Source organism: Somniosus microcephalus, chromosome 4, assembly GCF_052327205.1.
Source record: "Somniosus microcephalus isolate GS21.2 chromosome 4, FLI_Smic_1.0, whole genome shotgun sequence".
NCBI classification, from domain to species: Eukaryota; Metazoa; Chordata; class Chondrichthyes; order Squaliformes; family Somniosidae; genus Somniosus; species Somniosus microcephalus.
Window position 1 is genome coordinate 205397377 of NC_140990.1, and position 26439 is coordinate 205423815.

The 26439-nt window shown below is 44.5% G+C and overlaps 1 protein-coding gene and 1 pseudogene across 1 annotated transcript; one reads left to right on the forward strand and one right to left on the reverse strand.

The window, feature by feature from the left end:
- Positions 1–548: 548 nt before the first annotated feature.
- LOC147120174 (gamma-crystallin S-1 pseudogene) lies at positions 549–10705 on the reverse strand (annotated as a pseudogene).
- A 10257-nt stretch (positions 10706–20962) lies between these two features.
- Positions 20963–24461, forward strand: LOC147120175 (gamma-crystallin S-1-like). The gene is made up of 3 exons (XM_085983837.1): positions 20963–20971; positions 21065–21307; positions 24186–24461. Exons 1-3 carry the CDS (start codon positions 20963–20965, stop codon positions 24459–24461), a joined length of 528 nt encoding a protein of 175 aa, XP_085839963.1.
- Positions 24462–26439: the final 1978 nt, after the last annotated feature.

Below are 26439 nucleotides of genomic sequence, written 5' to 3' on the forward strand. Positions count from 1 at the left end.
AAATAACAGACAATGCTATAGGGACCAAACTTGAATTAGTTGGATTAGTATTTCTAAAATTCTGGCAATCCTTGGTAAAAGGTCCGAAATGTTTGGAATTTTGCATGTGCCCATGGATGATTTATTTTATCTGACTGTCATGATAAGGGCAGTAGCCCATTAGTGATAGCTAGAGTAATCTCCATTTCTGTTTGTAAGGTTACCAGAGAGCACTGAATTATCGCTTTGATCGCTCCTACAGGAATAAAACATTAAAGTCCCAAGGAAGACTCTAACTCTAATCCCTTTGTAACATTCTAACTCAGTCTTTCCCTTTTTGCCAGTCTCAGCCAAGATCTCTTATGAAGAAATTTGTTTCCATTATATTTTTTGGCCTTTGACCGAACCACACTTGAGAAGAGCACCTGTACTGTGTCAGTGATATCTACAACTCCCCCACAGAGTAACACTTCACTAAATTATCAGCTCCTTTCACATGTCTGTATCAAACCTTAAAAAGACGCATTAAGCACAGGCATAGATTATAAACACATTTATTTAATTTTTAATCATAGGGCCTCTACAGCAGAACAAGATTGACTATTCGTGTTTTAGAAATCCATGATACGGCGGAAGGAGCCGACAGTTGAGCTGTGGCCGCCCCAGTCACTGAATTTCCTGTATTCACCGGGTCTCATGAAGTACTGGCGGCCTCTGTAGTTGGGATGTTCATAGAAGGCCCAGTAACCGTCCATCACATGGCAGGAGTGAATGTCACTGTAGCGGAAACGATCGTAAACAGATGGACAGTCATCCATGAATTCCATCATCTGTCCTCCAAAGTCAGGCCTCTCATAAATCCTCATTCTGTAGGAGCCTCCCCTAGGCTGTGTTAACAAAAAAGATATGGAAATCATTAATTTGATGAACCACTTGAAAATGGAGCCAAGAAGTTGAAACCATGGGGCATAATTTGCAACTTACCGCTGGAGCGTTAAACTGGCATTGTGGGTTGGTGACCAGTTATACAAACTATTCGCTTTTCCGTTCCATTGGGCTGTTTCCATAATGGACGACCAACTCACAACACCAGTTATACGCCCCTGCCCTAAGTTGAAGATTACCCCCTCTCTATCTACTTTATTTGTTACAATAGCCAACTGTACCTTCAATACCTGTAATAATTTATTGTAAATTTAAATGTAAATAATTGTCACTGCAAATTGGAAAAATACATTTAAACAGTCAGCTTGATACAAATATGGGGGCTGATGATGTAGTTTCCGTGCACTGGGAAATCAGGAGTCTGAGTGATGTGTGTGATCCATATCAGGCACTGTGTGTGCTGATCTCACCAGATAATGCTCCAGTTTTAAATATCAGGGCAATACGCCCAGCCAGTAGCAGCTCTTAAAGTTTTCTTGCTGCTGAATAGATGCTGAAATGGCTGAAACAAGATAAAGAGGTCGAAGAGCTCTATTTAATGAACGTGCTTCAGTGGCGAAGTGCAGAGTCTTCTGCAATGAAGGGTAGCCTTTTTTGGAGCTGAGGGCCATCCTCCAGTAAAAAATACTGTGAGAACAGTGTGGATGGAAGCGGTGGACCAGCTATCCACAAAACCTAGGAAAGAAATCTGCTGACCTCAGGAAGGTTGCGTGGATGGCAGCAAGAAGTTACAAAGGACCATAGACAGATTCAGGGAGTGGGCAAAACTGCGGCAGATGGTGTTCATTATAGGGAAGTGGGAGATCATTCACTTTGGATCCAAGAAAGAGATGTCGCAATATTTTCTTAATGACAATAACCTATGAACTGTGGAGTAGCAAAGGAAGTTAGCTGTCCATGGACACAAATCACCAAAACCTAGTGCACAGGTGCACAAAGTAATCAAAAAGGCTGATGGAATGTTAGTCGGTATCTCAAGGAGGCTGCAATTCAAAGGGGAGTAAGTTCTGCTTCAATTGTACAGAGCCTTGGTCAGACCTCATCTGGAGAACTGCATTCAGTTTTGGGCACCAAAGCTCAGGAAGAATATATTGACCTTGGAGAGGGTACTAGGGCTTAAAGGGTTAAATTATAAAGACAGGTTGCAGAAACTTGGCTTGTATTCCATCAGGGTACGGTAGTGCAGTGGTTATGCAACTGATCTAATAATCCAGAGAATGTAGGTTCAAATCCAACCATGGTAATTTGACAATTAGAATTCAGTTTAAAAAAATCTGGAAATAAAATGCTGGTATCAGTTAAAGTGATGGATTGTTGTAAAAGTGCACTGGTGTCTATCAGAAAGGAAACCTGTAGTTCTTACTCAGTCTGGCTTATATGTGGCTCCAGTCCCACACCAATGTGATTGACTCTTAACTGCCCTCTGAAGTAGCCAAGCAAACCACTCAGTTGTATCAAACTGCTACGTACCTACTCCACACTCTATTAAGGTGAATAAAATTTGTTCAAAATAGAATTTTTATGTACCTGCAAAATTTGTTTGGAATAGTACTGAATATAGTCGATTAAAGGAATGAAGTTGCATTGATGAAAACCCATGGGCGCTGGCAAGAATGGTCCAGGTGGCAAAGGGGTAGTGGATATTCACGCCATGGTCTGTACCAATGACCACAGGCCAACTGCATATTGATGGAGTGAAACTCCTTTCTACTCAGGAGAGGGGAGGGGCATTGGCGGTAGAGGTCCACGTGGCCACATGCACTTTGGGGAATCCAGCCAGACTGGCAAAGCGTATGGGTTGCTCTTGTTGCTGAGAATTTTCCATGGGGAAATAGATGTATTGAGAAGTGTGGGTAGACAAATCGGCATGATGCAACTGTGCACTGCACGTTTGTAGGTAAGATCCAGCAGCATACCAGTTCAAGGCACTTGTTACGTGGACAGCCACTGATAGAACCATTGTTTTCTACAACTGGTTGAAGAAGTATGCACAACTGTCTGACTGCCTCTATCAGGGCTTATAATCTCCATTGGCCATAGTCATCAGATATGTCTATGTACTATTGCTTGGCCCCATGCAGAAGGTGATGACATAAGGGTGTCACCAAACTGAGTGCCTAACCAGCAAAGGGTCCCTGACTCGAAACGTTGACTCTGATTCTCTCTCCTCGATGCTGCTTAACCTGCTGAGTGTTTCCAGCATTTTCTGTTGTTATAGCAAACACCCCTGTCTGACAGTCTTCCACTGAACCCTCAACTTTCTCTTTCAAATCCTGCAACTATAGACAGATACCCACATAGATATCCCAGTGTGAGCTAATCCCTGGCAAAAGAAGCAGAAATCGCAGATGCATGGCAAGTTTACGAAGCTACCTGTATACAGCTTCTTTGTATCTAACAACTACATTGCAAAAGTACTTTCCATTTGAATCAAAGAACTACAGCAGAGACGGCTAGTAATTGAGACAGCATGAGTCCCCTTTAAGAGGAAAAACATACAATAAGGGAATGAGCCTCCCTTCCAGCACCCATCTGAAATGAGCACTCAGCACTTGGCACACTCCTTAGATATTCCAGGCACGTCATGGGGCACTACTCCACACAAATTTTGGAGATCTACTGAACCTTGAGTGCAACACGTGTATAGGCCGTTTGTGTTTTAAGCACTCCGAGGTACATTGTAATGCATAGTGCACATAAGGCACTGTATAGCCTTCATCACCCAATAATATGGGCATTGATGCCCACAGTGTTGTGTATGTAACCTGTTCCACCTTAAGAGAGCTTAAGCCTGTTCCACCTTAAGAGATGTACTACTTTCTCAGGCTGCTGTAGACGTAATAGGTGAACACACCGGTATATAAGCACTGTGCAGTAATCTTGTATTCAGAATAGTCCCTACCTCCAACCAGTAAAGACCTGTTTTTGATTGTTATTAATTAGTCTGCGTCTTAATTAACTAGATAACTCACAGACTTAACACTGGCGACGAGTCAGGTTCTTACCCTGCGGCAGTTATTCCACGGTGGCTTCGTCCACAGACAGGACGTTGAAGAGAGGTTTCAAACCGCACCACCCCACTGGAAGCGACAGGCATTAGGACCCTGAAGCCTCCATCAGCGACTGAAAACTGGAGGACAGAAGACATCCTGCAGCTTCTTTTTCAACCTCGGTGGTGGGTAAGCCGAGCAGCGTTGGCTGCAAAGACAGGGCTGGGGGAAGTCGGAGGAACAAGGGCGATCGTGATCGGGAGATAAGGGCCATTGATCGCAATCCCTGATAAGGGCCGCACTCGGGCTGAAAGGCGCAGCGTCGGCAGACACTGAAGGCGCGAGAACCGCGGTGAAAAGCGCGGGCCATCGATCGCGGCGGAGATAAGGGCCGCACTCGGGGCTGAAGGGAGACGGCGTCGGGGGACGGGTGAAGACCGCCAAGTGCGGGAAAACCGCCATTTTGTGGGTGGAGGACGACGGCAAGGGCGGGAAGCCGCCATCTTGGATAGCAGTAAAAAAAAAAATCTGAGAATTGCAAATCTGATAAAGTACTGCAATGCCTAAACACGGGAATATTAGCAACTTTGATAGTGACATCGAAGATTGGGCCATATATGTTGAACGAGTTAAAAATTATTGTAAGGCCAATAAAATTCGTGAGGCTGATAAAGCACTAACATTATTAAATTTAATGGGTGTGAAGACATACGGGCAATTGAAACACCTGTTATCACCAGATGAACCGGCGGATAAGACGTTCGATGAGATTGTTACTGTCCTGAAAGATCATCTAAACCCCACGCCGCTGATGCTAGCGGAACGATTTAAATTTTACGACAGAAGGCAGCTACAGCATGAAAGCAATGCTGAATATTTGCTGGAATTGCGTAAATTAGCGAAATATTGTCAGTTTGGAACGGGACTGACAGATGCACTACGAGACAAATTTGTGTGTGGTTTATTTAAACAAGATACACAAAAGCGACTGCTCGAGGAGAATGAGCTGACACTTGAGAAGGCGGTCACTATGGCAGCAGCACACGAAGCCGCAGCGAGAGGCACGGCAGTAATGCAGCTACGGTCACCGGAGCTCAGTGCAAACAAATTGGAGTGGAGTTCTGTCAAATGTTATCGTTGTGGAAAGGCAACGCATGATCAGAACCAGTGTTGGTTTAAAAACCAAGAATGTAGAACATGTGGTAGGCTTGGACATATAGCTAGAGTATGCAGGTCAGGGAAGAAGACCAGCAACAAGAAGTCACCGCAAGGAAAATACGCAAAGGTACACAAGGTGACCGAACAGGAGTCCGATTCAGACGCTAGCAGTAATGAACTGGCTAGCTTAAGCTGTAATGAACTGGCTAGCTTAAGAGTGCTCAACGCTGGTAAGGGTGCAGACCTCCAGACAATTTGGGTCACTCTTCAGATAGAAGGAGTCCAAGTAAAACTGGAATTGGACACTGGATCGGCATTGACGGTCATAAATAAGAAAGATTACGGAAAGTTATTCCAACATATTCCCCTACAGGATACGGGGATTATATTGAAAACATACACAGGGCAAAGAGTGTACCCCATCGGGAAAATAGAGGTTGCAGTGGTCCACAAGGGCGAAGACAGTCAAATAATGGACTTATATGTGATATCTGAAGGAGGTCCTCCACTACTAGGACGGGAGTGGATTAGGAAAATGAATATGGACTGGCATTTCCTACAAACAATAACGAGTGAGAACTCGGTGAAGATAGTCGGCCCAGACTCTGGAACGGATGATGGTAAGCCCAACTCAGGTGCAAAAGACAAAGTTTCAGCACAGAATTCCACTGAGCAACAACAACATAGTTTAACTGTGGATTCTGAGTCTGGCAAGTCTACTGATGTGCCCATTTCTGAGGGACACCGGGCTCGAACTCAACTCCATTTCAAACTACAACAGCAATTAGAACAAATGCTTCGCCGTTTTGAGCAAGAGTTGAATGCAACGAAAGAGTTCTTTGATATAGAGTTGGAGAACCTGGAAAGACAACAGAAGCAGCTGATGGAGAAAATGGAGCAGGAGCACACAAAACGTCTGATGTCAGAGGAGTTAACGGTCAGCCAACTCCTGCATATGCTGAAGGACAGGACTCTGAAATAGGAAAAACTTGAACACGAACTTCAATATTCAAACGAAAGGGGTTCGGAGCTCTCAAAGGTTATTGGAAGAGCTGAGGTGGCAACACAGACTGAGATGACTGCAACAGAGCAGCCCTTGGATGCCAAAAGTACGCTGACTCACGTCAACGTAGAACAACAGACCGCTGAAACAGCTGCTCCGGTAGAGGGATTGAATAGTCCGATCAATCAATCTCCAAAAGAAGTTGAAGTAGTAAAATCTCAAATGAGGTCATTAGTAAACGACTTGCTGAAAGCCCAGAAAAAGCTGGATGAAGAGGTACGCATGAAGAAGTCTCTTCAGGAAAGATGTCTGGACTTGGAACAAAAGCTGGCTAACGCCCAGCTGGGTATGGAGGAAATAGAAGACCCTCTCGCTGGCCTAGATCAGGACGACACCGAATATTACCATGACCTATTGAGTGACACTGAATATTATAGTGACCTGGTCTGCCCAGCTTGTGATGAAAACTCCCAAAGTGCAGAAACCATGATGAATCACAAAAAGTCTAAGAAACACCGGGAGATGGTGGCACTACTACTGAAAAAGGAGGAAGAGAAGGAGAAACTTTGCATGCAGCTGGCAGCTGACAGTGGAGCCCAGAGAGGATCCAAGAAGCAGAAAAGGAAAAGTCGAAACAGAAGATGACCCATCTGAACTATTATCACCTCTACCAGATCACACACGTGGTCCCTCCGAACGGAGCCAAATCAGTTCGGAAGTTCAAGCTGTTAAATCCATGAAAGGACTATTGAATGAGTAACGTGAACCGACTACACCACAGAGGTTGAATCTGTGAACTGTTTTCCGCAGAGACTGAATCTGTGATCTGTTTTGACATGAAGTTATATATGTATATATGTTATTATGTTACGTTAAACATGAAGTTATATATGTATATCTGTTATTACGTTAGGTTAAATGGGGGGATGACTATAAAGCTAAGAAGGGAGGAGTGTTGTGTATGTAACCTGTTCCACCTTAAGAGAGCTTAAGCCTGTTCCGCCTTAAGAGATGTACTACTTTCTCAGGCTGCTGTAGACGTAATACCGGGGGTGAACACACTGGTATATAAGCACTGTGCAGTAATCTTGTATTCAGAATAGTCCCTACCTCCAACCAGTAAAGACCTGTTTTTGATTGTTATTAATTAGTCTGTGTCTTAATTAACTAGATAACTCACAGACTTAACACACAGCACAAGAGATTGGTGGGCATCAAAGATTGCATTATCATTCTTCGCCCAATTTTTCAGTTCCATACAATTATACTTACATATTTGGAGTACAGTCATTAAAAGAATCTAGTCATAGTTCTAAGAACTTACGTAAGTATACATGTGACATGATCTAATACAGTCATTGAATCCCATCCAGCGCTGGTAGTCAGGATATTCTCCTCTGCTCAGAACATACTGGTATCCCATGTAATTGGGTCTCTCATATACCACCCAGCAGCCACTCTCAATACGGATGGAGTTACAATGGCTGAAGTAAGAGTGCAGGTCAGCACAGTCACCAGCGCACTCATAGTGCCGACCCTGGAAGTTTCTTTCTTCGTAGAAGGTGATCTGAAACAGGTAATGTGGATAAGTTCTCCCATTGTGCAAGCTAGCAGAAACATTAAAAAAAATATATCCATTCATGGGATGTGTGCGTCACTGGCAAGGCCAGCATTTATTGCCCATCCCTAATTGCCATTGAGAAGGTGGTGGTGAGCCACATTCTTGAACCGCTGCAGTCCATGTGGTGAAGGTATTCCCACAGTGGTGTTATGTAGGGAATTCCAGGATTTTGACCCAGTGACAATGAAGGAACTACAATACATTTTCCAAGCCAGGATGGTGTGTGACTTGGAGGGGAATTGCAGGTGATGGTATTCCCATGCGCCTGCTGCCCTTGTCCTTCTAGGTGGTAGAGGTCATTGCTTTGGGATGTACTGTCGAAGAAGCCTTGGCGAGTTGCTGCAGTGCATCTTGTAGATAGTACGCACTGCAGCTACGGTACGCCGGTGGTGAAGGGAGTGAATGTTTCAGGTGGTGGATGGGGTGCCGATCAAACGGACTGCTTTGTCCTGGATGGTGTCGAGCTTCTTGAGTGTTGTTGGAGCTGCACTCATCCAGGCAAGTAGAGAGTATTCCATCACACTCCTGACTTGTGCCTTGTAGATGGCACAAAGACTTTGGGGAGTCAGGAGGTGAGTCACTTGCTGCAGAATACCCAGCCTCTGATCTGCTCTTGTAGCCACAATATTTATGTGACTAGTCCAGTTACATTTCTGGTCAATGGTGACCCCTAGGATGTTGATGGGGGGGATTTGACAATGGGAATGCCATTGAATGTCAAGGGGAGAGGGTTAGACTCTCTCTTGTTGGTAATGGTCATTGCCTGGCACTTGTGTGGCATGAATGTTACTTGCCACTTATCAGCTCAAGCCTGGATGTTGTCCAGGTCTTGCTGCCTACGGGCACAGACTGCTTCATCATCGGAGGAATTGGAGATGGAACTGAACACTGTGCAATCATTAGCAAACATCCCCACTTCTGAACTTATGATGGAGGGAAGGTCATTGATGAAGCAGCTGAAGATGGTTGGCCCTAGGACACTGCCCTCAGGTACTCCTGCAATGATGTCCTGGGGAGGAAATGATTGTCCTCCAATGACCATAACCATCTTCCTTTGTGCTAGTTATGACTCCAGCCAGTGGAGCGTTTTCCCCTCAATTCCTATTGACTTCAGTTTTACTAGGGCTCCTTGATGCCACACTCAGTCAAATGCTGCATTGATATCAAGGGCAGTCACTTTCACCTCCCCTCCGGAGTTCAGCTCTTTTGTCCATGTTTAGACCAAGGCTATAATGAGGTCTGGAGGTGAGTGGTCCTGGCAGAACCCAAACTGAGTAACGGTGATCAGGTTTATTGGTGAGTGAGTGCCATATGATAGCATTGTCGACAACACCTTCCATCACTTTGCTGATGATTGAGAGTAAACTGATGGGGTGGTAACTGGCCAGATTAGATTTGTCCTGCTTTTTGTGGACAGGACATATCTGGGCAATTTTCCACTTTGTCGGGTAGATGCCAGGGTTGTAGTTGTACTGGAACAGCTTGGTAAGAATTGCGGCTAGTTCTGCAGCACAAGTCTTCAGCACTATAGCCAAGATGTTGTCGGGGCCCAGAGCCTTTGCTATATCCAGTGCGCTCAGCCATTCCTTGATATCACATCGAATGAATTGAATGGGCTGAAGACTGGTTTCTGTGATGGTGGGGACCTCAGGAGGAGGCCAAGATGGACCATCCACTCGGCAATTCTGGCTGAAGATGGTTGTGAATGCTTCAGCCCTGTCTTTTGCACTCGTGCTGGGCTCTGCCATCGTTGAGGATGGGGATATTCATGTAGCCTCCTCTCCCATTAGTTGTTCAATTGTCCACCACCATTCACGACTGAATTTGGCAGGACTACAGATCTTTGATCTGACCAGTTGGTTATGGGATCACTTGGCTTTGTCTATTGCATGCTGCTTCTGCTGTTTAGCATGCATGTAATCCTGTGTTGCAGCTTCCCCAGGTTGGCACCTCATTTTTAGGTACATCTGGTGCTGCTCCTTGCATGCTCTTCTGCACTCTTCATTGAACCAGGGTTGGTCTGCTGGCTTGACGATAATGGTACAGTGAGGGATATGCCAGGCCATGAGGTTACAGATTGTGGTGGAATACTATTCTGCTGCTGCTGCTGATGGCCCACAGTGCCTCATGGATGCCCAGTTTTGAGCTACTAGATCTATTCTGAATCTATCCCATTTAGCATGGTGGTAGTGACACACAACATGATGGAGGGTGCCCTCAATGTGAAGGCTGGACTTGTTCTCCACAAAGACTGTGCGGTGGTCTCGCCGACCAATGCTATCATGGACAGATGCATCTGCGACAGGTAGATTGGTGAGGATGAGGCCAAGTAAGTTTTTCCCTCACGTTAGTTCTCTCACCATATGCCGCAAGCCCAGTCTAGCAGTTATGTCCTTCAGGACTTGGCCAGCTCAGTCAGTTGTTGTGCTATTGAGCAACTCTAGGTCGTTGAAATTGAAGCCCCCCACCCAGGTACATTATGTGCCCTTGCTACCCTCCGTGCTTCCTCCAAGTGGTGTTCAACATGGAGTAGCACTGATTCATCAGCTGAGGGAGGGCGGTAGGAAGTAATCAGCAGGAAGTTTCCTTGCCCATGTTTGACCTGATACCATGAAACTTCATGGGGTCCAGAATAAATGTTGAGCAGTCCCAGGGCCACTCCCTCCCAACTGCATACCGGACTGTGTGCCACCACCTTTACTGGGTCTATCCTGCTGGTGGGGCAGGGCATACCCAGGCATGGTGATAGAGGAGTCTGGGACGTTGGCTGATAGGTATGATTCTGTGGGTATGACTACATCAGGCTGTTGCTTGACCAGTGGGACAGCTCTTGCAATTTTGACACAAGTCCCCATAAGATAATGAGGAGGACTTTGTAGGGTCGACTGGGCTGGGTGTGCCATTGTCGTGTCCAAATTCAATACCTAGATCTGCGTGCCGGGAGGGCAATGGTTTGGAAAAGGAGACCTACCTTTCCCATTTTGCAGCTGCTTCAGAGGAATAGCTCATTGCAAGCGATGTCAGATATTGCAGTGGTTGTTCTTTTTATAAACTCACTCAACCTGCGATGTAGTCAAAAGCCTTTGGCATGCAAATGACAGAACAGAATTCACTTTAAAACTGATGTAACAGCTTTCAAATTGTCGACATTCTATCTGTCATTGTCATTCTTCAAGCACAAAAGGGCTGCTCGGTTTGCACAGTGGAGAATTTACCACACTCGGTATGACATAGAGTATAATTTCATATGTAACCTGGAGTGGTGAAAGCCTTTTGTTTTGTCAGTGAGACAGCAGAAATAAAAAATTAAAAAAAAGATGCTAAAATGATCAATATTGGGCTAAAGATTTGATAGCCCCAAAAACGGGCGCGGCATGCAAACTCGGTGCTGCCTGCTAATGTAAATGATAGCAGTGTGTAGCCCAGCACTAAACACGATGCTGAATGGCTGCACGCTCAGCAGGGACCCATGTTCATGTAAGGCTAGCACCAATTAACGCTGGACTGCACTTCGTAAAGCCAGCCTGCACCTCTTAAAGAGGAGGTACAGTTTGACGAGACCAGGTGCTGGAAGTCATTCCAGAAGGCAGTTTCAACTGGGAAACATTCAGCAATGGAACAACAGGCCAGAAAGAGAGCTCCAAGGTTCTCAGACGCGAGATGGGTACCAGCAAAAAGGAGTAGAAAAGAGGAATAAGGTGCATAAAAGAGCGAGTGTGTTGGATAGTACTAGAGGTGGTAGTAGTGCCATATTAGATTGGAGCAGACTAAGAAAGACTACGAAAAAATCAAAAATGGGTTTAGAATGCATGTACATAAACGCACAAAGTATGGTGAATAAGGTTGGCGAGCTACAAGCACAATTAGCTGTGTGGCAATATGATGTTGTGGCAATAATGGAAACATGGCTTAAAAATGGTGAGGACTCGACGCTTAATATTCATGGGGACAAGGTGTTCAGAAAAGATAGGGAAGAAAAAAAGGGCGGTGGGGTGGCAGTGCTGATTAAGGAAGACATTGTAGTGTTGGAAAGGGAGGATGTTTTGAAGGGACAAGGACAGAATCCATTTGGTTAGAGCTGAGGAAAAAAAGGGTATGATCATGCTATTGGGGGTATTCTATAGGCCTCCAAATAGTGAGAGAGAGGTAGAGGAGCAAATCAGCAGGGAAATTGCAGAGATATGCAAGAGCTATAGAGTGGTGATATTTGTAATGATCAGTAACCTGTCATTCTGGAATGGTACACTAGGTGGTGCTGTATGTATATAAGAGTGGGCTACCCATGATGCACTAGGCTACCCACAAGGCAGCAGTCAAGATGGAGGCCTCTACAGATACTGTACCTAGTCCACATGTGCTCAATAAAGTATCTAGCAAAAGCTAGCTGTTCTTAATAAAAACGACTAGTTATTAATGAACATAACATGGTTCCAGGATTGGTGAAGATCTGCTGAAAATTGTGAAAAGCGACATGGAGAATTTGAGGCCACCGGAGTTTTTGAATCTCACGGGAAATGTCGACTACAATTGGCGGACTTTCAAACAACAATTCGAACTCTACATTGCTGCCGAAGCCAGATGCAAGAAAAATAGCATTGCTGCTCATGGTTGCAGGCCCACAGGCGATAGAGGTATTTAATACATTTGTATTTAATCCAGAGGAGAACAGAGAAAAATTAGACGATGTGCTAAAGAAATTTGATACACATTGTTCTCCCAAAACGAACGAAACCTATGAGAGATATGTTTTCTGTTCACGGACACAGCAGCAAAATGAGGCTTTTGATAGCTTTTTGACTGATCTGAAACTGAAAGCACAGACATGTAATTTCTCTGAGCTGAAATCATCCATGATTCGTGACCAGATTGTGTTTGGTATTCAGGATGAAAAGGTCAGGGAACATCTGTTGAGAGAAACCGAACTGACATTGGAAAATGCTGTGAAAATATGCCAAGCCAGTGAGCTAGCTCGACAGCACGCGAAGACTTTCAGTGAAATCAGTAATGTAGTAAGTGCTGCTGTCGGTGCTGTGTCCTACAAAGGGAAGAAACATGGGCAGAACAGAAATGAAAAGCAATCGGAGGGAGGAATTTTTAATTGTAAAAGCTGTGGTTACAAACATCAGTTAAAACAATGCCCAGCATTTGGAAAAATGTGCACAAAATGTCATGGAAAGAACAATGCTTTTCAAAAGTAAAAACAAAGAAAGGGCAACAAGTCGATGTGATTGAGGACACTGATTTAAGTGAGACATTTTTTGTACGAATGGTGTCATGTGACAATATAGAAAAGGACACAGAAAATGTGCAGCCCTCAGGAATAAACAATGCTGAACATAAAGTTAATGCAGTAAAAGAGGACAAATGGATGATCCCACTGCAGGTAAATGGAGCATTAGTCACATTGAAACTAGATACTGGGGCAAAAGCAAACTTAATCAGTATGAGTGACATTAACAATATGAAAGAAAAGCCCAAAATACAGAAAAAGTCAGTACTACTGAAGAACTATAATGGTCAGAAAATGGATAGCTTAGGTGTATGCAGACTTAAAGTGACAGTCAAAGACAAAGTGCATCATCTCATGTTTTCTGTTGTGGCTGGAGGACTTGATTCACTACTGGGTGACAAAGCTTGCGAAGACTTAGAACTGGTCAAGAGAGTTTACCGTATAAACTGTGCCATAAGCAGACTAGATGACTCAGTGGATTCTGTAGTGAGTAATTTCCAGGATGTGTTCAAAGGATTTGGAGTTCTACCATTCACTTACAAGATCCAGCTAAAGGAGGATGCTCAGCCAGTGGTACATGCTCCACGAAGAGTTCCAGCACCCCTGTGTGACCGGTTCAAGAAAGAACTGGACAGAATGACCACACTAGGAGTCATCAGGAAAGTCAAAGAGCCAACAGACTGGGTTAACTCCATGGTATGTGTAAAGAAAAAGAACAATGATCTAAGAATATGCATGGATCCAAAGGACTTAAATGCAAACATAAAACGTGAACACTACCAGATTCCCAAGCGAGAAGAAATCACCAGTGAAATGTCAGGTGCCAGATACTTTACAAAGCTCGATGCCTCACAAGGATTTTGGCAACTAAAACTGGATGAAGAGAGCACCAAATACTGTACCTTCAACACACCATTTGGCAGGTATTGTTTCCTCAGAATGCCTTTCGGGATAATATCTGCATCTGAAATCTTTCATAGGGTGATGGAACACAATAATTGAAGGTCTGGAAGGAGTTTGGGTCTATGTTGATGACATCATCATCTGGGGCTCCACAATAAAAGAACACAGTGAGAGACTGACTAAAGTGCTACAGAGCATACGCCAGAATGGACTGAAGCTCAACAAAGCCAAGTGTCAGTTTGGCGTCCAGGAAGTCACTTTCCTAGGAGATAATCTATCTGGTAAAGGAATAGAGCCAGATATGGAAAAAGTAAACACCATACTCAACATACCCCGACCCACTGATAAAAAAGGAGTGCTACGCATCATGGGGATGATAAACTTCATTGGAAAGTTCATTCCTAACTTGTCAGCCAAGACAACCTGTCTGCGAGACCTGCTACGTAAAACAAATGAGTTCGCATGGACAGAAAGACATGAACAAGAGTGGATAAACCTCAAAACAGTGCTGACAACCACACCTGTACTCACCTTCTTTGACTCAACAAAAAGAATCAAATTGTCAACGGATGCATCAAAAGATGGCCTAGGTGCGGTCTTGCTACAAGCAGAGGGTGAAGATTGGAAGCCTGTTGCCTATGCCTCCAGGTCCATGACTGATACTGAGTGTCAATACGCCCAGATTGAAAAGGAATGTCTAGGCTTGGTAGTTGGACTAGAAAAGTTTCATGGCTACATATATGGACATCCCACCTTCACAGTTGAGACAGACCACAGCCCATTGGTTGCCATCATAAAAAAGAACCTGAATGAGATGTCTCCAAGGATTCAACGACTCATGATGAAACTGCAAAGGTATGACTTTGAACTGATCTACACACCAAGCAAATACATAGTGTTAGCAGATGCACTATCCCGAGCACCCACAATGAGTTATGTGAGCTCTACTGAAGAAGACATGGATGTTCATGTGAGTATGGTCACTGCTGCGCTGCCCGTGTCAGACACAAAATCAAAGCAAATAGCAGAAGAAAGCAGTAGTCAAGATGGCTGCCTCTACAGGATGCTGTACAAGTCCACATGGCACGAATAAATGTCTAGCTCTAAGCTAGCTGTTCATAATAAGAATGTCTAGTTATTAATGAACATAACAATATTGGGGGATTTTAATTATCCAAATATCGATTGGGATAATGCTAGGGTAAAGGGAAAGGAGGGGAAGGAATTTCTGAAATGTGCTCAGGAGAATTTCCTTGACCAATATGTTCTTGGCCCAACTAGGAAGGAGGCATTGCTGGATCTGGTGTTGGGGAATGAGGTGGGCCAGGTCGACCAAGTGTCTGTGGGAGAACACTTGGGTACAAGTGATCATCGTATCATAAGATTTAGATTAGCAATGGAGAGGAGCAAGGAACAATCTAGAGTGGAACTTCTAAACTGGAATAGGGCTAACTTCAATGGGATGCGAAAGGACCTAACCAGGGTAAAATGGAACCAAAGACTGACAGGAAAAACTGTAATGGAACAATGGGTGATCTTAAAGGAGGAGATGTTCCAACTACAGGCTAGGTATATTCAAACAAGAGGGAAGGGTAAGGGAACCAAAGCAAGGGCTCCTTGGATGATGAGGGAGATAAAGATGAAACAATAAAAGAGGGTGTATGATGCATGTCAGGTGAATTCTTCAAGGGAGAACCAGACCAAATACAATAAGTTGAGAGGGGAAGCGAAGATGAAAATAAGATTGGCAAAGAGAAAATATGAGAGTAGAATGGCGGTTAACATAAAAGGGAACCCAAAAATCTTCTACCGGCATGTAAACAGTAGTGGCTATTAAGAGGCGGGGTGGGGCTTATTAGAGACAAAGAAGGTGATATATGCTTAGATGCGCAGGGCAAGGCTAGAATACTCAATGAGTACTTTGTATCAGTGTTTACTAAGAAGGTGGATGCTGACAAAATATCGGTAGAAGTGAAAAAAGTAGAAGGAGTGGATGGGGTGAAAATAGATAGACAGGAGGTACTAGAAAGGCTGGGTATGCTTAGAGTGGACAAGTCGCCTGGTCCAGATGGCTTGCATTCCAAGTTGCTAAGTGAATTGGGGAGGAGATAGCAGAAAGGCTTGCCATAATTTTCCAATCTTCCTTAGATGCGAGGGAGGTGCCTGAGGATTGGAAAGTGGCAAATGTGACACCATTCTTCAAGAAAGCGTGCAAGGACAATCCTAGTAATTACACGCCGGTCAGTTTAACATCAGTGGTGGGTAAAGTTTTAGAAACAATAATCAAGGAAAAAATTAACGGGCATTTGGAGAGATTTAAGCTAATTAAGGAAAGCCAACATGGGTTTGTAAAAGGAAGATCATGTTTGACTAATCTAATTGAATTTTTTGATGAAGTAACAGAGAGGATTGATGAAGGGAATGCAATGGATGTTGTCTACATGGATTTTCAGAAGGCGTTTGACAAAGCACCACATAGAAGGCTGGTTAACAAAATTGAGGCTCATGGAATAGATGGGTCAGTGACAGCTTGGATAAGGAATTGGCTTGAGGACAGAAAACAGTGAGTTGTGGCAAATGGCTGTTTTTCAGACTGGAGGATGGTAGACAGTGGTGTTCCTCAAGGGTCAATGCTGGGCCCACTGCTTTTTTTGATATATATAAATGACCTGGATATTGGAATACAGAGTAGAATTTCTAAATTTGCCGATGACACCAAACTTGGGGGTGTGGCAAACAGTAATGATGACATCAATCGACTGCAACAGGCCATAGAAAGGTTAGCAGAATGGGCAGACAAGTGGCAGATGGAATTTAATACAGAGAATTGTAAGGTGATGCATTTTGGCAGAAGGATCAGGGAGAGGCAATATACACTTAATGGCACAGTTTTAAAGAGTGTGCAGGGACAGAGGGACCTGGGAGTTAATGCACATAGGTCCCTGAAGGTGGCAGGACATATTGAGAAAGTGGTTAACAAAGCATATGGGATCTTGGGCTTCATAAATAGAGATATTGAGTACAAAAGTAGAGAAGTTATGCTGAATCTTTATAAAGCGCTGGTTAGGCCACAACTGGAGTATTGCGTCCAGTTCTGGTCACCACACTTTACGAAGGATGTGAAGGCCCTTGAGAGGGTGCAGAGGAGATTTACCAGAATGGGGGATCTTAGCTACAAGGACAGGTTGGAGAAGCTGGATTTGTTTTCATTAGAGCAAAGGAGGTTGCGGGGTGATTTGATAAAGGTGTACAAGATTATGACGGGTTTGGATAGGCTAGACAGGGAAAGGCTGTTCCCACTAGTTGATGGCGCAAGGACTAGGGGACACAGATTTAAGGTTTTGGGCAAGAGATACAGGGGGGATGTGAGGAAAAACATTTTTACACAGCGAGTGGTGATGACCTGGAATTCGCTGCCGACGGACGTGGTTCAAGCAGAGACACTGAATGTTTTCAAGGGGAGACTGGATAGGCACTTGAGGGAAATAAACTTGCAGGGCTACGGGGATAGAGCGGGGGAATGGGACTGACTGGATTGCTCTACAGAGAGTCGGCACGGACTCGATGGGCCGAATGGCCTCCTTCTGTGACTATGACTCTATGACGCTGCACTGGAGACCTTAGTACAGGAGGTGGAGAGAAGAGAGGTTCTGTTTCCACAGGGCTCCAGGATGCCCTCCCAACAGACACTGCAAAGGCAGTGAGAGCAGATCAGCCACTGAGGTCAATGCCAACAGTTTTGCCTAGATGCAGTGCCGGAAGAAGTTCAGTGACCTGTGATAGTAGATTGACGGTTAGGATCAGATCAGCCATGATCTTATTGAATGGCGGAGCAGGCTCGAGGGGCCGATTGGCCTACTCCTGCTCCTATTTCTTATGTTCTTATGTTCTTACGAGTGGTCAAAGTCAGTGAATGCAGCTTCAAATGCCATATCCTACCAACCGCACGACTAGCCTCACACATTGCTCAATTCACCATACCACTTTCACTCACCTACCAACAATCTCTATCAATCACGACTCAAACCTCACTTTCATATGCTCCATCTCACCCTCACCACTTACCACTGCTGCAAACCTCACGCCCACATCTCACAGCTTGCACACACTGCCAGCTATTCAATCATGACAGCCACATCAACCAAACAGTGAACCATATTCACTGACACACTTCCCTCTCTCTTGCCGGACAAGGTGGCACACAATTGTAGACAATGGCAGCTAACAGGAGGGGGACATGCGCGCCTCCATATCCTGACTTCACTCGAGGAGATGGTGCTCGGCATAATTGGAGTGGCTGTGACTGAGGCCATGGCCATTGAAGATGACGGTATCCTCATACCGAATCCTCCTCCTCACATCCCACTAACCCCTTATCCCACAATCTCTTCTGACTTAAAAGCTGCAGATGGTGTAAGCATGCACATCTTGCTTTCCCCCGAACCCCCCGCCGCCCTCCACACACCCCTCACCACAATCCTACCCTCGTGCCTTTCTCATTTCAGAGAGCCAAGAAATCCAATCTGGCCAGACAGTGGTGAAAAAGGAAGAGGAGAGTGATGATAAAAAAGAAATACTGTCACTCGATCTGATACTCGCAGCCACCAGCTCAGCTACTGGCACTCCACGGACCTAAGAGGCTAGGTTAGAGGTGGGATCTGCACGTGGTGAGGCTCTTTGAATTGTGCTAATGTTTTTCGGCACACGCGCATGTTTCAAAAGTCTTTTCATATCAAAAAATATTGAATTCATTAAGAAACTGACTAGTGTACACCAATGAAACTGTTTAATGGTTCAACATAGTTCTTTCTAAGTCATTTTTGTTTAAATCAGGTTACTCACAGTTGGCGGATCGGACACACTCAGCAAAAATGCATATTTTTGGTGATAAACTCGGTTTCAGCTGTATTACTGAACAGGTTACAACTCTTAAATATATCAAGGAATACTTTTTAAAGGAAAACAAAAGTTTATGTTCTATAACGCTGTCCGACTGTACTGCTTCATGGAAGATTTTATGTTTGTGATTATGCAAATGAATTTGAGCAGGAACTTGAAGCATAACCTAACCAATGCAATTTCAAGCACATTTTGGGTGCAATTTCCTGATTGCGCCCAAAACGGAAACTCTAGCTCCAAACTGGTAAAATAGATAAGGGAGAACCAGTGGATGTGGTGTATTTGGACTTTCAGAAGGCTTTCAATAAGGTCCCGCATAAGAGATTAGCGTGCAAAATTAAGGCACATGGGATTGGGGGCAACGTATTGACTTGGATAGCGAACTGGTTGGCAGATAGAAAGCAAAGAGTTGGAATAAACGGGTCATTTTCCGAGTGGCAGGCAGTGACTAGTGGGGTACCGCAGGGATCGGTCCTAGGACCCCAGCTGTTCACAATATATATTAATGATCTGGATGAGGGAATTGGATGTAGTATCTCCAAATTTGCAGACAGCACAAAGCTGGGTGGGAGGGTAAGCTGTGAGGAGGATGTCGTGAAACTCCAGTACGATTTGGACAGGTTGGGCGATTGGGCAGAAACATGGCAAATGCACTATAATGTGGATAAATGTGAGGTTATCCACTTTGGTGGCAAAAACAGGAAGGCAGATTATTATTTGAATGGCAATAGATTGGGAGAAGGGGAAGTGCAAAGAGACCTGGGTGTTCTTGTGCACCAGTCGCTGAAGGTAAGCATGCAGGTGCAGCAGGCAGTTAAGAAGGCAAATGGTATGTTGGCCTTCGTAGCAAGAGGGTTTGAGTACAGGAACAAGGATGTCTTGCTGCAGTTGTACAGGGCCTTGGTGAGACCGCACCTTGAGTATTGTGTGCAGTTTTGGTCGCCTTATCTGAGGAAGGATGTTCTTGCCATGGAAGGAGTGCAGCGAAGATTCACCAGGCTGATACCTGGGATGGCAGGAATGACGTATGAGGAGAAATTGTGTTGATTGGGCTTATACTCACTGGAGTTTAGAAGATTGAGAGGGGATCTCGTCGAAACCTATAAAATTCTGTCAGGCCTGGACAGACTAGATGCAGCAAGGATGTTCCCGATGGCCGGGGAGTCCAGAACCAGGGGTCATAGTCTAAGGATAAGGGGTAAGCCATTTAGGACTGAGATGAGGAGGAATTTCTTCACCCAGAGAGTGGTGAACCTGTGGAATTCTCTGCCACAGAGGGCGGTGGAGGCCAGTTCATTAAATATATTCAAGAAGGAGTTGGATATATTTCTTAAGGCTAAAGGGATCAAGGGATATGGGGAGAAGGAAGGGACAGGGTACTGAATTTGGATGATCAGCCATGATCTCATTGAATGGTGGAGCAGGCTCGAGGGGCCGAATGGCCTACTCCTGCTCCTATCTTCTATGTAAACAGTTATAATAAAGAACAGGTGCATCCAACTCTTAAGATTGCATAGAATATATGGCACAGAAACAGGCCATTCAGCCCAACCAGTCCATCCCGGCGATTATGCTCCACTCGAGGCTCTTCCCGTCTTTCCTCAGGGTGAATTGATATAAAATTTGTCTATGAATTACTCTGAATCACACACAATGTGAATGCTTTTAAAATAATTTTGTTCCTTTTCAGGAATATAAAATCAAAAATCATTGCCAGTTAAAGTAGAAGCCAACTGGCAAAAACAATCAGTAGTTAAAGTAATCAGAGACTGATTATTTGATCCATTGATCCATTGAGCAAAAGAAGAGTGGACATGAGTAAAAAATGGAGAAATACTGGCATTTCAGCACCCACGTTATTCATTTTGCAGCCCGCACTGTCCACATAGAAACCTTTGGTGAAAAGGGGTCTGTCATATCCCAGGATGTTTTCGCTGAGGCTGCTATTGCTCAGTTTGGAGGATTCCAGAAAGCTCATTGTAGTAAATCACTTAGAAGCATAGTTCTTTTTGTACAAAAAGCTTACAAGTTACAAAGAGATTACAAAAAAAACAGCACCAGTTCAAAATCATGAATGTCACTCCTTTCCAGAGTGAAGTGCATGCTGGGAACAATTCAGTGTAGCCATTTAGCTGATAAAGATTTTCCGACAGTGCATTTTCTGGTGTGTATAAAAGGTCGCCGATTCTGTAGGCCTCAAAATAGTGTTTCTCTTGACTCTACACAATCTTAAAATGGGAAAGGTAGATTTTTATCTCAGTAAATGCTAGCAGTTTTAGTAATTACCTTCAAAATGCTGAGGCTTGCTTACTTATCAGACATTTTTTCCCCCACAGATCATCTTTTATGAGGACAGGAACTTCCAGGGTCGGCACTACGAGTGCAGTACTGACTCTGCTGACCTGTCCCCTTACTTCAGCCGCTGTAACTCCATCCGTGTTGAGAGTGACTGGTGGGTGGTGTATGAGAGACCCAATTACATGGGATACCAGTATGTTCTAAGCAGGGGAGAATATCCTGACTACCAAAGCTGGATGGGATTCAATGACAACATCAGGTCATGTCGCACCTACCCATACGTAAGTTTACTGAACGCGTATAAATTCTATCAAATATTCTTGATAACAACTTTAAAAAATTAAGTCAAAACTATCACGAATACATGAGTTGGCTTATTTAAATGTTTCTGTATTTCTTATTCTAATGTTCCATTCACATTAATTAGACTGCATTGCAGATTCATACACAAAAATATCTATTTTTTTTCTTAAATATTTTTCCCCAAAATAAGGAAGATCCTTTGGATTGGAATCCTCTGTAACACACCATCAAGCATCTGTTAGAAGTTCCAAAAAACAATCTTAGTTTTCTATCTGATGGGAAGAATGCTATTTTGAAAACTGAAAAACACTTAGGGCTAGAATTTCGGTACCCAGGTGGGGTGCTAACGGGGTGCTAAAGGCTTATTGCCCAGGTACGGCGATTCCAACGCCTCCAGCGAAATTCAGTCGTCATTTAGCGGCGGTGTTAACACTTAGTGCCTGGCAATCTAGCGCCACTCAGACGTGATTTCAATGAGTGTGCAACGCCCCGTTAGCACCCCAGATGCGAAATTCAGTCACTTCCCCTGACCTACCGCCTGGCGCTGAGAACGACAGAAATAGCAGGCGTTGATACCTGAGTTTGCCACTCCCAGGGAGGTATTTAAAGGGATCACTTATTGGGAGGTCAGATTCATTGCTGGCTTGTCAGATAGCATTTTGGCTGTGTTCACATTTTCTCCATTTTTGCTTTGTTGCTGCTCTAACATTTTCTTCCTTGCATTGCCCTGAACATTTCTACGTCCTCTTTTCTCTCATTTATGGGGGCTGTACTGGCACGCCACCGTCCCCTCCGGCAACTAAGTCGGAGGCAGTGGGTGCAGAGACAGAGATTGCCAAATTTGGCCAGAGGTAGAAGTAGGGCCCACAGACTTCGCAACAAGAGGCCTTACCTTCCCAGGGTTTTCCGAGAGCACTTCTCCTACATTCATCTCTCAGAGGAGCAGTGCCTTTGAAGGCTCCGCTTCAGCAAGGAGGTGGTCACAGAGCTCTGCCACCTCCTGCAGCCAGACTTCCAGCCTCAGCTCAGGACCAGGACGTCTCTCTCAGTGGAAGTTAAGGTCACAGTCGCTCTCAATTTCGACGCCAGCGGCTCCATCCAGGCTTCAACAGGGGATATTGCAAAGATTTCGCAGTTTGCCGTCCATTAACAAACACAACTCTTCCTTATCAAACTGAACTATTTGTGGAGATGAGGTAGAAGATCAGCCATGATCTTATTGAATGGCGGAGCAGGCTCAAAGGGCCAAATGGCCTACTCCTGCTCCTATTTCTTATGTTCTTATGTTCTTATGAGCTCAGTGTGCATGCCCATCGCCTATCTGGTCAACGCCTCCACATCAACGTCCTCATCTGAGTCCTGTGCAGCAGAACTCGCACGTGTACGCACCCTCTGGGGAGATGGCCCCTGAGCTTCCCTTTCCCTGTGGCATTGCTGCAGCCTGCTGGGTCCCAGAACTTTACCCACATCAGACCCATGTACTAGGCTTCCCTCCAGCGGCCGCGGTGCCCCATTATCGGACCTAGCGCCTTCGAGAGACACAGGCAGTGAGGCTCTGGCTTGTTCTTCCTCCTCCTCTCCCGCATTGCTGCCACTGGGAGGCTGAGGGACAGGTTGGTCATCTGGTGGCTGATTATCTGAAAGCATAAAGGCACAAGAGTGGGGTAAAGGTCAGAGGAGGGGGACAGGAAGGGAGCAAGGAATGAAGACAGTATACTTAGATGGAAAGTGGGAAAGGCTTGTGGTGTGAGGGGGAAGTAGTATGAGAGAAGAGAGAGAGGTGATGAACATACCGTGTTGTCCACAAGGGGGTCAAAGTCTCCGACGGCCACAGCGCCCACAACCTGGGCCCCAATGATGCTGCGCATGTGCTCCTCCAGGTCTGTAAGGAGTGCAAGTCCGCCTCACCTCCTCCCGTTCATAGTTGCTCCCTCTTGTTGTGAGCAAGCTTGGCCTCCAAGAAAAAGGAAAGCGTGTGAGTGAGTGTGCAGCTATGTGTTTGGCAGCTGTGCCTGCCATAGTTGAATAGCTGTTAATGTATGCAAGGTGTGAGATGTGGATGTCACTTTTAGTAAGTGGGTATAGTTGGTGGGTGAGTGTTGGGGTTGTGGTGGTTTATACAGTGTGTGCACAGTGAGGTTGAGATGGTAGCATGTAGAGGTTTTTGAAGCATGTACTCACCCTGACCACCCGAGTGAGGTTGTTGAATTTCTTCCAGCACTGGGTGTGAGTTCTGTGGACCACACTTCTGGCCGACACGTTCTGGGCGACCTCCCTCCACATCCTCCTAAAGTCCTGCGGCAATGGCCTCCTACCAGTGTCCGGGAAGAGCACTGCCTGTTGGTGTTCCACAGCTGCTACCAGAACCTCCAAAGTGTGGTCGCTGAACCGGTGAGCTCTCTTTCTGGGCCTTGGATCAGCCATGACTTCTTTGACTGAAGGCTTGCAGCTCCTTGCAGACCCAATTCACAAGCAGCAATGATCAGAGTGAGGCTGTGCAGCATGATAAAACCTGCCCTTTAAGAACTGGAAGGCACCAGTCTGTCTGACGACTTTCTAATTGACAGCGCCGGAACTTGATTAGCGCTCTGAAGGTGGAGCCCAAAGAGAAGTGTGTAGCGCTTGATTTAGCGCTCCACTTCCCTCTTGGGGTACTAAAACTCAATTTCGCGGTTGCTGGCGCTAAAGTTAGCACCCAGGCGATGTTAGCGCCCCAAAATGGTCAATACCAAATTTTTCCCCTTAGTACTCAAAAGATCAACTATTTTATGGTATAGTGAGCAATTGATAAAAATTATTTTCCTATTGCATAAAAGAAAGAGATCTTATAACTCATCAATTACTTTAATATTACAGTACCGAGGTGGAAACTACAGAATGAAGATTTACGAGAGGCCTGACTTTGGAGGACAGATGATGGAATTCATGGATGACTGTCCATCTGTCTACGATCGTTTCCGTTACCGTGACATTCACTCCTGCCATGTGATGGACGGTTACTGGAACTTCTATGAGCAGCCCAACTACAGAGGCCGCCAGTACTTCATGAGACCCGGTGAATACAGGAGATTCAGTGACTGGGGCGGCTACAACTCAACTATTGGATCTTTCAGGCGTATGAGGGATTTCTGATGTTGTTTCCATCAACATAACTGTACAAAATTCCAATAAAGTGATTCAAATCATTTCCTTTTGTTGAACATCAAAATATATGCTTATTCTGAACTAACATCTGAAAAGGAAAAATTATACAATAGAAAATTATTTATATAGTAATATAGCTGCTCACAACAACAAATTTATTTCATAGATGGTAAATCAACGTGACAGTTAAGTTTTATGAAATACCTAAGAGATTGATCATAAACATCATTTAATTGTTGTTTATTGCTTTTCATTATTCCTCCAGCCCCTCCCATTTTATATATTATTCTCTTTGACTTTGCTGTTTTCTTCCCTACCATGTCCATAATACAGGTCTGATTGGGTTGGCAGACAACTCATTCCTATCCGGGATCACTGTTGAGCAGGCTGCTGAGATTAGTTCTCCAGGGCTTTGCATCTGACACACATCAATGGACTAATGTACAATGCACTGTGATCTTTAAAAAGCTCTGCTGTATTACAGTACATCGTAAGTGAAGCTGCCACAGGGTGCACTGATGTGCAAATCAGAGGTAGTAGGGCAGGGGACCTTGTATTCTGTTGGGTGAGTGAAAATATTTCAAAGTTAGATATCTCACTGGTGTCTTGTGACCAGGTCTTTTGACTCTATTTCACAGTACTCCACAGTGGGCAAAAGGCATTTATTCACTTTCATTTAAAATTGTCATTCTACATTATATATGAATTGCAAAATTAGCAAAAAGGCATGCAGCTAAAAGGCTTATAGTCAAATGATGCAAATGTAAAGAGCTATTTTGTTAAGCAATTAAAATAAAAATTTCAGACATACTGGAGGCTCTTGTAAATAAAAAACTTAGATCATGGGATGTTAAGTGAACAATTTCACTTAGCTGTCCATAAAATGATCCCACTCGCCCCTTCTACCTTCTAAAGTGAGACAGATGGATAGCACAAGAGGGGGATTAAGCTGGCAGAGGCCCACCGATAGACAGTGTCTCTAATAAACAACATCACTAGTAAGCAGGATCCTTTATTCTCCAACATAGACGGACCAAGGACCAAGAATAAATCAACTGTTTTAACCTTTATCTTGCACATCTCCCAGCCCAGCTGTGCCAAGAAACCTTAAACAAGGAATGTACTCCTCCCATAAACACATGTCATAAAAATGTGGAATGGCTTCATGAAATCTAAATCTGTAAATGTAAAAGATTGAAAATATAATTTAAAAATGAATTCAAAAATGGGAAGTTCAGCCACATTTGTTAATATCCTCACCGGTTATATTGGTACAACTATCGGATCTTTCAGGCTGTATTAGAGAATTCTAAACAGTCTCAGAAATTGGAAACCTTTCTCTGTGTAAAGCATCATCATTCGTAAATAAATATGTCCTTTAATTTCACTTAGTTTCAACAGGGGATATTGCAAAGATTTCGCAGTTTGCCGTCCATTAACAAACACAACTCTTCCTTATCAAACTGAACTATTTGTGGAGATGAGGTAGAAGATCAGCCATGATCTTATTGAATGGCGGAGCAGGCTCAAAGGGCCAAATGGCCTACTCCTGCTCCTATTTCTTATGTTCTTATGTTCTTATGAGCTCGGTGTGCATGCCCATCGCCTATTTGAGCTTTTAAAAAACATGCCTTTTATTATTCCCTCAAATCATGTGTGGTAATGGCCCAGAAATTCGGGTTGGGGGCTTCCTGCGGGTGTAAGCCCCCGACCTGCACTTACCTAACGCGCCGGCCGTTGTGCTGTGGGCCCCCGTGGAATTCCGATCCTGGGCCTGCTCCAATTCCCGACGCGCAGTGCTTGCGTATCCCAGGGGCGCAGTTAGTTCGATGCGTCCCCTGGGATCACGTGGGCCATGTGGAGCCAATCGGAGCAGGGAATGCTTCATTCATAAGCTTGACAGGAAGTGCTGTCAAACTTATAAATACTATAAGCCCCAAAACATCACTAAATCTTCAAATAAATT

Bases quoted from the DNA above. Each gene is read 5' to 3' on its own strand.
- LOC147120175 (XM_085983837.1), top strand. The intron at 21,308-24,185 runs GTAAGTTTACTG...TTAATATTACAG, and splicing joins CATGTCGCACCTACCCATAC to TACCGAGGTGGAAACTACAG.